This window comes from Diadema antillarum, unplaced genomic scaffold (genome assembly GCF_040938485.1).
Source record: "Diadema antillarum isolate AM-2024a unplaced genomic scaffold, OU_Dant_1.0 seq00001860_RagTag, whole genome shotgun sequence".
Classification (NCBI taxonomy): Eukaryota; Metazoa; Echinodermata; class Echinoidea; order Diadematoida; family Diadematidae; genus Diadema; species Diadema antillarum.
Genome location: NW_027272531.1, coordinates 120,816 through 135,336, shown reverse-complemented (window position 1 = coordinate 135,336; position 14,521 = coordinate 120,816). Strand labels below are relative to the sequence as shown.

The window sequence follows — 14,521 nt, the reverse complement described above, 5'->3', positions numbered from 1 at the left end:
TAACGGCACATATTTTCTCTTCTAGAATATAATTGTCAAGGTCATTTTTCTCAATTTTTTACATGATTATACTTCTTCTAGATATCAATCACCATGATGAAGTTCAATATGATCAAAGGCCATTAACACTATTTTTCAGGTCATAAAAGTCTCTGAATGTCCCATACGTAACATGCGCGTTATCTTGGACTTGCCCAATAATACATACTGCATTTTTGTCACACTAAAACGATGATAAGGATAACATCAAGAAAATTTCCAAATATTTTTACTGTTTAACACAACTAAGAGTAAACATGGTGTAAACTAACCTACTCAATCCTACATCATGTCATATGATTAGATTATGATTCAAAAGATAAGATGAATAATTAGAGGTAGCTGGAAGTTGGCAAGACAGTTATGTCTCAAAAAGAGAAAGAGAAACAGAGAGAGACAGAAAAAGAGAGAGAAATAAAATGCTTTCATACGCCATATATTTCGCGAGTCAAAATATTCGCGAATCGGGAATTCCCGATGATTTCACGAGTGGTTAAATTCGCGATTGTAGTGTCCTGTACTGAACGGAGAAATGTACACGGGAATTCCCGATGATTTCACGAGTGGTTAAATTCGCGATCGTAGTGTCCTGTACTGAACGGAGAAATGTACACAGTAATGCACATTCACATCGGGATCAGAGTCAATATTTTCGTGTGTCTTTAATTTTGCAAATAGCACCCAACTCGTGAAATTCGCAAAAATAAAAACCTCGTGAAATATTTGGCGTATACAGTACTCTGCATTCACACCTTTGCGTGTCGCTCGGATAGCCAAGACTTCCTACCACAGACAGGGACAGATGAATTAATAATGCACATAGCAGATTCATCAGAACGAAAATGACGTCCTGTTATATCATGTTTCAGTTAACCAACATTAGACAGGAGGAAGAAAAACAGAAATCATGAGGGGAAAGGGAGCTTCAGTCTTAAAATAGAGATGATGATATTGGGGGAATATGTCAAAGTGGACATAGATTCAGGGCTGTCTGCCAGTAGCCAGGACTAATCACCGGTAAAAGAAAGAGAAAGGACACTATGAAAGAGAACTGATTGAAAAAAGCGACGGACTACGGAAACTTACTTTAATAGGAGGGTTACCATTACTTTTAATCACATTTTTCATTTCCCTAGTCCTTGACAAGGCAGACAGGGTTTGTTGTTGTTGTTGCTGTTGCTGTGAATGATGGCCAATTCATGTCCATACCCCCCCCCCCCCCAGCTCATTTCCCACTAGCAAGACATGACTCCTTATAGATTTCCCTTGGGGAAACTTTATCCTAGCTTGCAATGACTGCTGGGACTCTTTGAGCACTGGATTGTCTGTAATCATTATACTCCCATGTTGTCACTTTTACTTCAACATGCACTTTTAAGAGAAGACTTGGCAAATAGGCACATTCACCATGCTATGGCTACTTCACCTCAAGCTCCCATACAGTTCCCATACAACACAGATCAGATATACACATATGATTTTGAATCATAATGCGACTGCTGACTGTTGTTGTTGTTTTTTTATTTCAGTTACTGTAAACACAAAAGTTTCTAATTATGATTATTTGCACTGCATTTAATTTCATAGGAGATATTCCACTCTGTGGGGAATTTATAGTTCCAATAATTTACGAGTGAGGTGTGTCTGAATGCAATTTGGGAGAAAAAGACAACACCAACAACAATTCTTTTTGTGCCATGATTTCAACCGCCTCATGCAAACACCTAATGTGTGCTTGGATTTGCTGTCTGTCTGTTCCATTGCTTTCTTATGACATACACTGTAGCTACAAATTCATTGGAGGTCTATGTGCTGCTTCCACATGAATGATTCTCGGACTTTGACTTGTTAATCCTGTTTTGTGCCAGTGACCAGACATTTGCAGATCAGAGCATCACTAGAAGAGGATCAAGTGAAAAGTCTTGCGTGCCATCAAATCCAAAGATCTCTCCATCCAATGTCAGACTCTATACTCACTGTGTAGACATGCACAGTTGAGACAGTGAGATATTTTCCTTGTGTTTGAACAGGCATGAAGAAAATTTGGCAACTGAATCATGATTAAGACACTACTAAGTCTTGGGTGTGAATGGGCCTTATGAAACTTACACTTTATGCTCTGATTAAGCGGGGTTCCCACTATCGTGCGATCCATTGCGAACGCCACGATTGGACATTCGCAACTGATCGTGAAAAATTTGTTGAACTCGTCTGAAATTTCACGTTTGGATACGAGGTTATGCGAGTCAATACGTGTTGGTACGCTTGGATGCGATATGGTCACGATTGGTCTATTTCAAGCGATACGATCTGTCACGATCTGGTCTGCCGTTCAAATACGATCCGACAGGATTGTCCAGATTGAGTTCATGATTGGTACCGATCTAACATGACCATTACGATCAGGATCCCCGATCTGGTACGTGCAGCAACGTACTGATACGTTCCAATACGAATACCGCGAACCAATACGGGCTGCTGAGATAAGATACGACATCTTTTACGATCGGGATCAGAAGCGACCCCCATTTAAGGCGCGATTGGACCCGAATGGGAATATTATAGTCCGGCTGACGATAGATTTCATTGTTTCCCTTAAATTATGCAGAGTGATTAGGCCTATTAATCTTATCCACAACCATTGATGATGGCAAGGCCAAGGCTTGACAGGTTGACGATGATGACAACGTAACCTTTGCAGCTTTGCTAATGACGATTATGTTATCAGAGAGAAAGCAGCACCCAGGCCAGCCATAACCTCAGATATTCCCTCGTCTAATATTAAATGTAAAGAAATTAATAGATTATTAAATTGACATGCTCACCCTCCCCCCTCACAAATAAAAATGAAATAACGAACCCAAATACATAAGATCAGATGATTGCCCCTCTTCCCCAGAAAAAAACAACCAGCAAGACAAAAATGACCTTTCTCTCCAATACATGAAGAAAATAATTTTATGATGAAATGGAAGCTAAGAAAGAGGATGGGATGATTTTGAATGTTATGTCACATAGTTTTATGTGTTATATACGCTCGATATAAGAAAGTTGGCCGAATGTATAGTATTGCTTATGTGTTCGATTTCATATTCGCAAAGTGTATGTATCATATGCCTAATCAAAATGATGTCACTTTTTAACAAAAAGGAGGTTTTACGCAAAATTATTTCGCAGGGGTATATTGCTACATTTATTGAATAACTAACTGTGAAAAATAATAAGAGTGATCTTCATTGTCATAATCATACGAGTGATCTCACATCCACGACAATGGTCACTTTTACATTTGCAGTAATAATGAGATTTGAAAATAACTGTTTTCCTCTAAAATTATGCTCTACCAAACATACAAAAAAAGACATCGAAAAATGTCAAAATAGATGTAAAGGGGTCAAACGATGGCTGATGAAACAACAACTCTTAATTACTATGTACAATACACAAACAGCAGGATACTGCACCCCCCCCCCCCAAAAAAAAATACTGTGTAATATACTTTTAAAAATTAACCATTTACCTTTGATATGTACCCATTCAAGCACGATTCATTAAATTATTCTAATCTTTGTACTGACGCTAGTCAATACGTGCAGACACACAACTGCAATTTTATTTTTGCGTTTTCGTTACAAAAGTTATCCCATATCCTGTTTTGTGTGTCTGTATAATGGTAATAGCAACTCATTAATGAAAACATCATTAACATAATGTATGAACACATCTAATAATCTGTAATACAACTTTCATTTTATGAAATCATTAAAAAAATGATTTTGATAATGTACCTTAAAAATTACGACAACTAAACCTCACACCGTCATACATTTTACCGTTTGGAAATAATAATCTAAAGATGCAGGTTACCACCTATCAGAATACAAAATAAATCAATTTATGAGTAAAATAAGGGCAAATGGGCAAATAATAATAATAATAAGCGGAAGTGAAGTGAAAAAGTCGATCCCGATCAACACGATTAAGAAGCACGATTAGAAGAGATTTGCTGCGTTTGGATACGATCCTAGACGATCTGATGCCATGATCACGATCAAAAACTAATCGTGTTAATCGTAGAAAATTTTTGAACCGTCCAAAATTTTCCTACGATTAACGCGATTGCCACGATTGACCTTAAGATCTGATACAATCTGATAAGACCATCACGCTTGCTGCACGATTAAGACCACGATTTCAATCGTGGCGCCAATCGTGATAGTGGGAACCCCGCTTTACCTGTATCCATGTGCAGGCAAGACACTTTATCCACAGTGCTCCACTCCACCAAGGTGTATAATTGGATAATGGAAACAAAACTTAATGCTCTATCTAAGGAGCATACCTGCCAGGAATAGCTGGTGTTATTCCACTGACTGGGGTAATTGATACATGTTTGAAGTGATTTCAGCATCACAATAGAAAACTAAGAGGTAATAGCAGCAGCATTATTACACAGAATCTCTTGGTATTCTCTCTCGTCTTTCTCTCCAACATTCTTCTTGGTTGAATGTCCATTTATTCAATGCCCTTTGACACAAGGTCGACAGTCACCTTTATAGCTAAAGGCAACATGGGTCTGAATCTTCATCTGCTGTGTAGACTAGCCATTCTGGCATGTATAATGCTAGCTCCCAAAATCGCTCCCCTTGTTTCCATGTTAGTTTGTAGCTCTAAGTTCTTCCACATCTCGGGTAGAGAAGAACATGATTATTTCTGTTGTAAAGCAGGCCAACATAAACTCTGTTGTCAGCTTCAAACAGGTTTGGCTGGAGTCTTTCCTTCCTTTTTTCAGAGCTCAATGTTTGCTCGTGACTTTTCTATGGTAGTAAAAGGAATCGTTAGTAGAGTATAGGACCCCTGACAGGGCAGGTGCCAATGAGTTGTTAGAATTTAATACAGGAGAAACTTGGTACATAAAAGAAAAAAATTAAATGCCTCATACTCTCTAAAAAAAATTGAGTGAAAATATTCACTCTTAAAGGAGTGAATACAAAAAAGAGTGAATTTCGAGTGAATTTCGAGTGAATTTCGAGTGAATTTTGAGTGAAATTGTTCATTTTCACTCATTTTGGAGTGACCTCAGGGATCACTCCAAAATCTTCGAGTGATCCCTGAGGTCACTCCAAAATGAGTGAAAATGAACATTTTCACTCAAAATTCACTCTTTATTGTATTCACTCCTTTAAAAGTGAATATTTTCACTAGATTTTTTTTAGAGAGTATATTTATTTTCTTCTGTCCTGCATAACATTTTTTTTTTCCTTCAAGTTGATTGTGTTCAACTGCTGACAGGGGATACCTGATATAATGAACAAAATGTCACAGTCTTCAAAGAGAGTGCATAGTTTTGGTTGAAACCTAACTTCAGGTTTCTAACATTGTTTTGTGAGCTAATGAAAAACCTCTCATGAAATATGAAAGAGCATGTAATTCCAAGAGGGATTCAATGTTTATTTGATGAAAAGCGGTTCTAAAATGGCTGAGATATCCCAAACAGAGCATTTGTAATCAAAGGTGGGACCCACCTTTTATTAGGATCTGTTTTACTTTGTTTTTGGATGTCTCTACCATTCCAAAACCGATTTTCATCTAATAATCTTTGAATTCCTCTTAAAATTGTATGCTCGGTACTATTTCATAAGTGGTTTCTCGATATCTCACAAAAAGTTAAAAGCCCAATCCTTATCTCCACCAATACTATACCATCCCTTTAACCCACTGAGGATGAGTCCAGAGTATACTCGGGCAGTTGTCAATGGGAAATGCATGTTGTAGCAAAATCAGTCTGTCCTCAACGGGTTAAGACCTTCTGCATGGCCAAAATCTCCACTCTTATCCCTTTACAGAATCAACTCCTAGATGGCTATAGACACGTTGACTAAAATTGTGTGAATCAACTCAAATAAAAGCTATGGCAACCATTGTGGCAACAGTGGCAGCAACTGTAAAGCTGAGTTGAATCTATGTGTCATTCCTGAACAACCAAGCAGCTACTCCCTGGTGTGGAAATGAGTACTAGATATTCCGACATGCTCAGCAATGAGGTGGAACACAATATGAAAAAAGCCCCTCTTAGATAATCCCTGATAACAGAATAGTCTACTTTCACATAGCTAGCCTTTCGTCGTGTCTATTTTTGTCTTTATCTTTTAAGCTCTGAAAATACCTTCAGCACATAGAGACCCTCCAAAAGTTATGTGCGATATACAAAAACAAAACAAAACATGAAATTATAGTATCCCTGATATGTGAAAATGCTTTTCTCAGCTTTATCAACAGTAGTAAGTATCTATCTATCTATAAGTACTATCATGGGTTATGTCATCTGTTTATGGATACAACAGTTATTTTTAACTCCAATGGTAAATATCCTCTGTCTGGTATAGAGCAGATCAATGCCCTGATACACTGTAGTTTGGTTATCTTTCCATTGAAAAAAAAAAAATATATATATACAGAGTAAGGAAAGGCATGATACGTGATCAATGCTTAGAATTTGAGAATTTGACCTTTAAGGACCAATATACCACAGTCACTATATTATTGCATTTTATGCAGTTTGTATAATTTCATCTAAATAGCCCACATTTGATTTTCATTTGGTAGTCAGGAATAAATCCATAATTAAATTTCACAATTTGGAGAAAGTTTTACTCGCATGCACCGTTTCTGCTACATTTTCACAAACTATTACTGTAAAAGTGGAAATTTTTAGCGGTGTTGAAATTCTTGCGCATTTCGCGCAACCAGAAACTGCCGCAAAAATAAAAGCCCGCGAATATTTTTGCTTGCCATATGTTTTCTGTGCGTGACATCTTGATTCCATAGAATTGTAAAAACATGCGAAACTCTTATGACCTGGCCAAATGCGAAAAATTAGTTGCGCGAAAATATCCACTTTTACAGTATGTGTGAACATGCCTCACAAAACCAACAAAAAGTCATGAACCCTTACTTTGTGTGAGGGCACAGAATGGATGACATACAAGCTAAACCTAGTCAGTTTTCAGTTTTTATATCTTCTGAAAGAGCAATTCTTCTATGTGATTCTTAAGTTTGCCAAAATTGTACTATCAGTTTTTGCAGAACACTTTATAGAATGGTGTTATTAGACATACACTTAGAGAGCCCCTTTCATTTCATACCAAATCTTTACACATGTTCACTTTCAATTCTGATGACTTTTGAAAGGAGAGTGCTACTGTATTCAAAGCTAGTATCAGTCATGAATAGAGTATGTTTAATGGGTGTAATCTGATAATCCCTTCATTATGGTTATCACAGGGTTTGACATCCTGTTTTTGTCCTATTCATTGCACAGCACGCAATTTTATGAGATTGCACTCTTGAATAAACCCTAAACTTAAAAGCCTCATTTCTCAGTTAAGACTCTTCTAGGGTGTGTTCTTTATTTCCATTATTTTGATAGGTTAGGAAGGTCTGGTTTTTTTTTTAGCTGCATTGTATACATCATTTTTTTTAATGCTTAGAGTCTGCTTTTTCGGAATATACCTTCATTAAAAATCCAGGTTGGTGACTTTTTGTTGGTTTTGTAATGCAGGGTCACATATGGCTACAAAATAAAAGGGATCTACTGGAAAATACTCTGGGAATCCAGTCAGCTTTACCTTTCCTTTCCCTGAACGAATGAAATGAAAGAGACTCTAGGGGAAATAGAATATCATGTATCGTGCATATTCTAAATGCTCTTAAAATGCACACTGAAATAATGAATGGCTGTGTTCAAGGGAGATTCAAGCCAATTCAAGGAAATTAGCCTTACCACCTGGCCCTGTACCCTGCCAGCAGATTTGACAAACAAGACTTTGAATGTCAGCTTCTGCTAGGTGTGGGTTGTGAGGCAAAAGGCAACCGGAGCTTCGGTTGTTTCTTGTTGCTGGTAGGTTCTTTGATTGTCGGTTGTTATCGTTTTCCTCTCCTCTGCAAATCACTGTTCACTGGTATTCTTGCAAAGAGGAAGTTGGGTATAGGTTTCGAGTAAAACTCACTTTCACACGGAAGCTAAATCCCCCAATCACAGCTGTGGCGACAGACGTACTGAAGAAGGCGGAATAGGAATCACGGTGCCTCTCTTTTCTTGTTGTGGTCCTAACTTTGAAGAGCACAACTGCGGCGGTATTGCGGATCATTGGGCTTTTTCTTTCATGTGTGATTTACTGCTTCACCTCTTCCTCACTAAACACCTTTCAATTTGCTACTGTGAAGCAGGCTGCAAGACGTTGAAACTCTTTTTCTTGGGTCCGCTCCTCTGATTGAGATGGTCTTGCCCGCATCTGTCCATCATCATTCTTTAGAGTGACTTTGACTTCTGGAAAGTCTCTGCTAATGGCTGATTTTTTTTCTGGATATCATGAAGCAATGTCTCGGGGAAACCAGTGGGTTACGTCACTGATATCAGCTTTGAATCGGCTATTTCAGTATTAAAGTAAGTGTACCGGTACTTTCGACGTTGCAGATTGTGACAGAACACTCACTCACACACCATTGGGTAATCAACTTCACGTGTCTGTCCTTTTGTCTGTTTGTCCTGGCATGACACTCAGAAAACCTATGAGGCGTTATATATAAGAAAGGGAATTCAAATTTCTTTCACATGTAATAGTACTTATGTAAAGGTAAATCTAATCACTATGTCATTCTGCAGTTTCAGGAAACAAATAACCAGGCATACAAGTTTAAATGGCTTCACAAATTATTTTTTAACTTGTCCAAAGTGAGGTTCTAGAGTGTAACATTTCTGGAACTGTAAACCGCTTTCAAAGCAGGATTGTGTGAGTATGTACACATATGTATATGACATTAACAAATATATCAGAAAATGATATCTGTAAGACTGCAACACATAGACCGTAAAATAGCTGGTGTACTATAATCCTTATCATATACACTTGATGTCACCCTTTCTTTTTCTTTTTCTCTCTTTTTTTTTTTTTTGGTCACTAGACACACAAAATGGTATAGGTTTCTTTGTCATCAGATATATATGAGGAAAGTAATGGGATTGTGAAGTTAATCTTTTACTTCATATAACAGTGGTAACAGTCTAAACCAAATAAGCAGATGACAGAAGCTAATGATGAGCCCACCTCAGAATTCTGTTCTTAAACTTTATACAAATCTCTTTCAAATCTTGGGGACTATGAAATAAATAGAAAGAAGTTTATTCCTTCCAATTATTAATATAAGAAATTCTTCAGTCATTCCGTATAAAACATCAACAATATATAATTTATGATATGATACACTGTATGTAATGATAGGAATAAACTATATAGTTCAAAATAAAATCAAAGAAACCTGAATTTGACACTAAATTTCTAAGAAACGAAATTTCACAGAAAACCTTTTTTTTTTTTTGGTCATTTTATGATGTTCTGGAATGCACATATTGATTTACATCAACAATATTGTCTGTTGGTAAAATAAATGGAAGCATTTCTTAACTTCATTTCTTGCTCAAACCTTCTTTTTCTATTAGCAAAATATTTCAATTTCTTCACAAATGACAAATGTTGAACATCATTTGTTATAACATTTAAATACACTGAATTCAAGTACAGAGCTTTTCCATGTTTGCGTTAACTTCGGTAAGTTAAACAAAGAAGAACAACTCAAGATTCATTAATATGTTACAAACAATGAGAATAGTTTTGGGATCTCAAATTCCAGAACAGTATTATTGGTCACAATTATATGAAAATTTGACAAGGAGATGATACATGTAGGTCATCCTCTTAACAATCTGTACTATGATGTGTACGCAGAAATTTCATAACTTTTTGTCAGTAATGTAGCAACTCACAAAGTATTCCATGTTTACTCATTACAAGTTACAATGTAAGTTATTTGTTATTATCTATTATTATATTTATTTATTTATATTGTTAAAGGTCTTAGGACCAAAATGTTAATGGACACTATAAAGCAGATACAGTATTTAATACTGGTTCCACAGTTACCATGCATTCTGAATGCACCAGCCACATACAGCTGTACCAGTATTGGCATGACACATACTGTACATTTATATACCGTAAGTTATTTGTATATTTCTTGCTGTATTGTCGGTAGAAAAAAAAATGGATTGCTAGAACTTGTTATTAAAAGTATGGTAGTTAACATGACTTGAAAAAAAATGCGGGGAAAAAAGACAAAATATGGCGGTTGGGGTAGGGGTAAAGGAGAAGGAAATTTAACCCTAAATATGGGAAAAAGGTTAGTTTCATGTAAAAGCTTAGGTTTTCCACTAAAATTATCAAGATAATCCATTTCCTTGACCCCTAAAACATGGGGTTAGACACCAAAACCATCACAATAGACCAAAAAATAGCTGAGTTATAGCCAAAATTGTCTATTTGAAGCCAAAACGGCGGCCATCTTGGATTTTTTACGATTTCGGCCGGGGCACCCCGGATTTTGCATTTTTTTCGTTCTTTTTTTCAAAAATGGTGTCAGTAGGCAAAAAGTCATCAAACTAAGGTGTGATGAGCATGTTCTGAAAATATGACCTAAAATTGACCCTCTATAGCCCACCTCTATTACAACTTCAAAGTAATTTGATGAAAATTACACATATGGAATTTCCCTTCTTCTTTGACTTTCCAATATTCATTTAATTTCTTGTTAGGTACAAAGTGTACCTTTAAAATTCAGAGCCTGTTTGTGAGGAAATGGTGGTTCCTGTTTCATGGGAACAGACCGAGTCCACCGTAAACCAGGATCTGGCGCCCGATAGATGACAGGGTTTCTGGTTTGATTGCCCTCTCTGTTTTACCCTTGTCATTGATTCTGCTCTAGCCTGGGTCAGTAGAAGATGATTTGACTCTCCCTTGTCAGAGCTAGCCTGACGCATTCGGATGTTGCTCTGTCATGGGTTATGCATGAGCAAGACATGTTGTCGGAGAAATTGATTGGTTGACATTCTGTGGTGTTCAGTTGGGAGTCTTCACAGTTCAGATTTTGGTGGTGATGTCCAGTGGCTAACACAGGCCACACGTGCTGATGGGCATGGACGTTTCAGCTGTCTTCCAGTAATGTCTCTGTTTTAATGCTTGGATCACTCGGGAATCTCCTGGACACCGAAACATTTCATCCTCGAACATCATCTTTAGTGAGACTTTGACATTTAAGCATTGCATAGCTGGGTAAGAGTTCAGCTTTTCTGCCCTTGGCAGAGTGTGATTATTGCTGCCATCCAAACCTTTCAACTCATCTGCATGCTGGAAGTGTTGAGCAGAGTTCTAGTGGTCTACAATCACTTTTCTTCCAAATAACACCAAGATTTGTTTTCTTCATTTTTCATTTGTTGTTATTGTTGTTGTTGTTGTTGTTGTTGTTGTTTTATTATTTGATTTTTGCTTCTGGTCTTCTGACGGGAATCCTAACTAGCAGTGATTTGACTGTCTGCTACATATACAAGTATCACATTGTACTTCCCAATTGTTGCTTTACTGGTCAAGGCAAACATTTATTCTGTGTTGCTGTACTCTTGTAACAGTGTACACATAGCAGATTAGGCTGTAGTGTGTTTGGAAACACTTGAAATACTTATCAGTCTATAGAAATAGTTGCTTTCAGTAACAAAATGCTGGAGGGGGTGGGGTGTAGGTGGTGATGGGTCTTATGAAAGAAGCAGAATCATTAGGATACAGCATTTAATGTTGTATGTGGAAGACAGGTCACTATAATAAGTTATTCATTCTATTTTTTATCTCAATTTACCTTACAAAAGTAAGACCTTTTTATTGAGAGGTCACGTGTGATGCCACAAATAGTCAAAATGGATTTTAGACGTTCACAGTTCATGCTAAAGCATACCAGAATTGTGTAGTTATATACATATGTGTGTGTGTGTGTGTGTGTGTGTGTGTGTGTGTTCTTTGGACAAGATTTCATGGACTAGCTAGTGGAGAATGACACTTCATATAATATGCCTGTAACAGTCGAGTTGCATAAGATTGCATGATGTCTGTGCTTTATGACCCTTTGAATCCCAAAGAACGTAGATCCATTTTCTTCCTTTACTAATTGCTTGAGAAAACGATGGGTGAAAACGCAGCTTAAAATCTCCATCAAAGAATATACCATAATGACATCTTGAGAAGATTGCAGTTACTTCTGTGTTATGATGTGCAATATCAACTCCTAAACTGTAATCAAATGAATATGGAACTCATATTAAGTTATCATGCCTGCATTCTCTGATTTCAGAGCAGTGTTCAATACACAAATTCCATGTTTTCTTTTCATACATAATGACTAATACAGACTGATTCTGAACTCAATCATGATTCTTTCTTTTTGTCTCTTCTTTACAACTCTTACTCAGATACTAGAGGCTGTGACAGAATTCACAAGAAGGAACCATGGAGACAGGTGCACCGGTGACATATGACAACATCCTTTCGACGGAGCCTGCAGGCAATGACTCTGATAGAGTGATCTCTGTGTATGAGGAGTATGGTTACTATCATGTTATAATTGTATCAACACTATTTTCCATCATCGCTTTCGTTGGCATCACAGGCAATATCCTGGTCTTTTTCGCCGTGTCCCTGTCCCGCAAACTCCACAATGTCACAAACGCTTTCATCGTCAACCTTACCGTCTGCGACTTCCTCACTTGTTGCGTGTTGCCGTTTCATGCGGTTGCAGTTATCGCGGAAGATGGCTGGCCACTGGCAGACTGGTTTTGCAGCTTCATCGCTGCTCTGGCTATCATCACAAACACCTGTGGAATCCTCAACCTCGCAGCCATTGCACTCAATCGCTACATCCTGATAACAAAGCCCAGGAAGAAGTACATGAAAATGTATAAGCAAAAGAAAGTAGCGATTATGATTGCAAGCACATGGGTGTTCCCTTTCATATTTCTCCTCACACCACAGTTTTTCCTGGGCGGCCTCGGATACCGGGAGAAGTTCAGGGTCTGTATTTGGAACTCGGAACACGCTTACGCCCTGATCTTCCAGGGCATCGCCGCCATCGCTTTCTTCGTTTCTACGGTGATCATCATCTTCTCCTACATCTCCATATACGTCTTTGTGAGGAGGCACATGCGGATGATGGAGGGCAAGCAAGAGAATGAGATGCATGGTTCCACGGATGCTGCTGAAGAGGAGAGTGCAGTCACTGTGAATGGTGTTAATGGGAGGGACAACACCCTGAAACAGAGAAAGTCCAAGAAGAATGGCATCAGCAGGAAGCAAATAGAAATCACCAAGAACCTCTGTCTGGTCGTGGTGACCTTCTTCATCTGTGTTCTCCCATACACCATCCACCTCCCGACTGGTATCTATGACATGCGTGGGACGTACTTCGCCTTGCTCTTTATGTCCCATGCCTGCATCAACCCCATCTTGTACGCATCCAAGCATCCACATTTCAAGATCATCTTCAAGTGCATCTTCAAGTGCCAGTATAGCGAGATTCCGATGCAGACAGCATGGCTCAAGAACGTTCTGTCAACAGGACCTTCCAGCTACTCAACAGCTGTCAGCAGCACAGATGGTCGTTTCGCCTGAAGTATGTTTAGGGAATTTGTACCAAAAACGACTGAATATGTTATGTCAAACTTTAAAATACCACCTGGATTCAGTTTTGGGCTGTTGGTGTGCATTTGAAGACATGAACTCCTTGCTTCCATTATTGAGGATGGACTATTCTCTCCACGCATTACTTCTACAATCAACTGACTATGGAAGATTGCTAGAAAGTAACTACTTGTTTTACAGTGCATGACACTGTATTTGGATAGTGCAAACCTTATTCTATGGGGCCATTGGATTGCCCATGGTGCATATTAAGATCTCAAAGGAGAAAAGGATGTTCTGAATTCATCCTCTATGAAATGTGTGCAAACAAACTGTATACATCCTCCACGCATCATGATTGATGAGGATGATGATGAATTTGATGAGATTGGTTGAGGATGATGATCTAAAAACTCATTCTCTAGCAATAAGCCACCTGTGGTGGAGTTATCATCCAGCATAAAATGGTATTTATGCATCTTATCTCGTCGTCATTTTTCATGATTTCTTACTAGAGGTGGAAAGATGGCTGAGGTCACTCTCTCTCTCAACCTCACAAGTAGGCTCTGCATCTCATGAGGGGTGTATCTGGAAGCCATTGTGTAAATTCTAATCACAACATGGTTTTGGTAATGACAACCACATGGTAATGATGACTGCATGTGTACATTTGAAATTGCACCAACTTGCAAACATTGAAGAGACTCACTGTAATTTTGCTGCAGTCACTACATGCTTCTAATGGCCAACCATCTGACGCTTGGATATTGAAAATCTACAAAACGAATACAGTACTAGTCTGTTATCATTAAATCATAATAAGGCATCTGCAGAGGATTGAAAATACTGTAAAAGTGGAAATTTTCGCGGTGTTGAAATTTTCACGCATTTCGTGCAACCAGAGACTAGCGCGAAAATAAAAGCACGCA

The 14,521-nt window shown here is 38.0% G+C and overlaps 1 protein-coding gene across 1 annotated transcript; it reads left to right on the top strand.

Annotated features, from left to right (window-relative positions):
• The first annotated feature begins 12,425 nt into the window (after positions 1–12,425).
• Positions 12,426–13,641, top strand: LOC139712803 (alpha-1A adrenergic receptor-like). Its single transcript, XM_071624595.1, has one exon. It carries the CDS (start codon positions 12,426–12,428, stop codon positions 13,581–13,583), a length of 1,158 nt encoding a protein of 385 aa, XP_071480696.1. The 3' UTR covers positions 13,584–13,641.
• Positions 13,642–14,521: the final 880 nt, after the last annotated feature.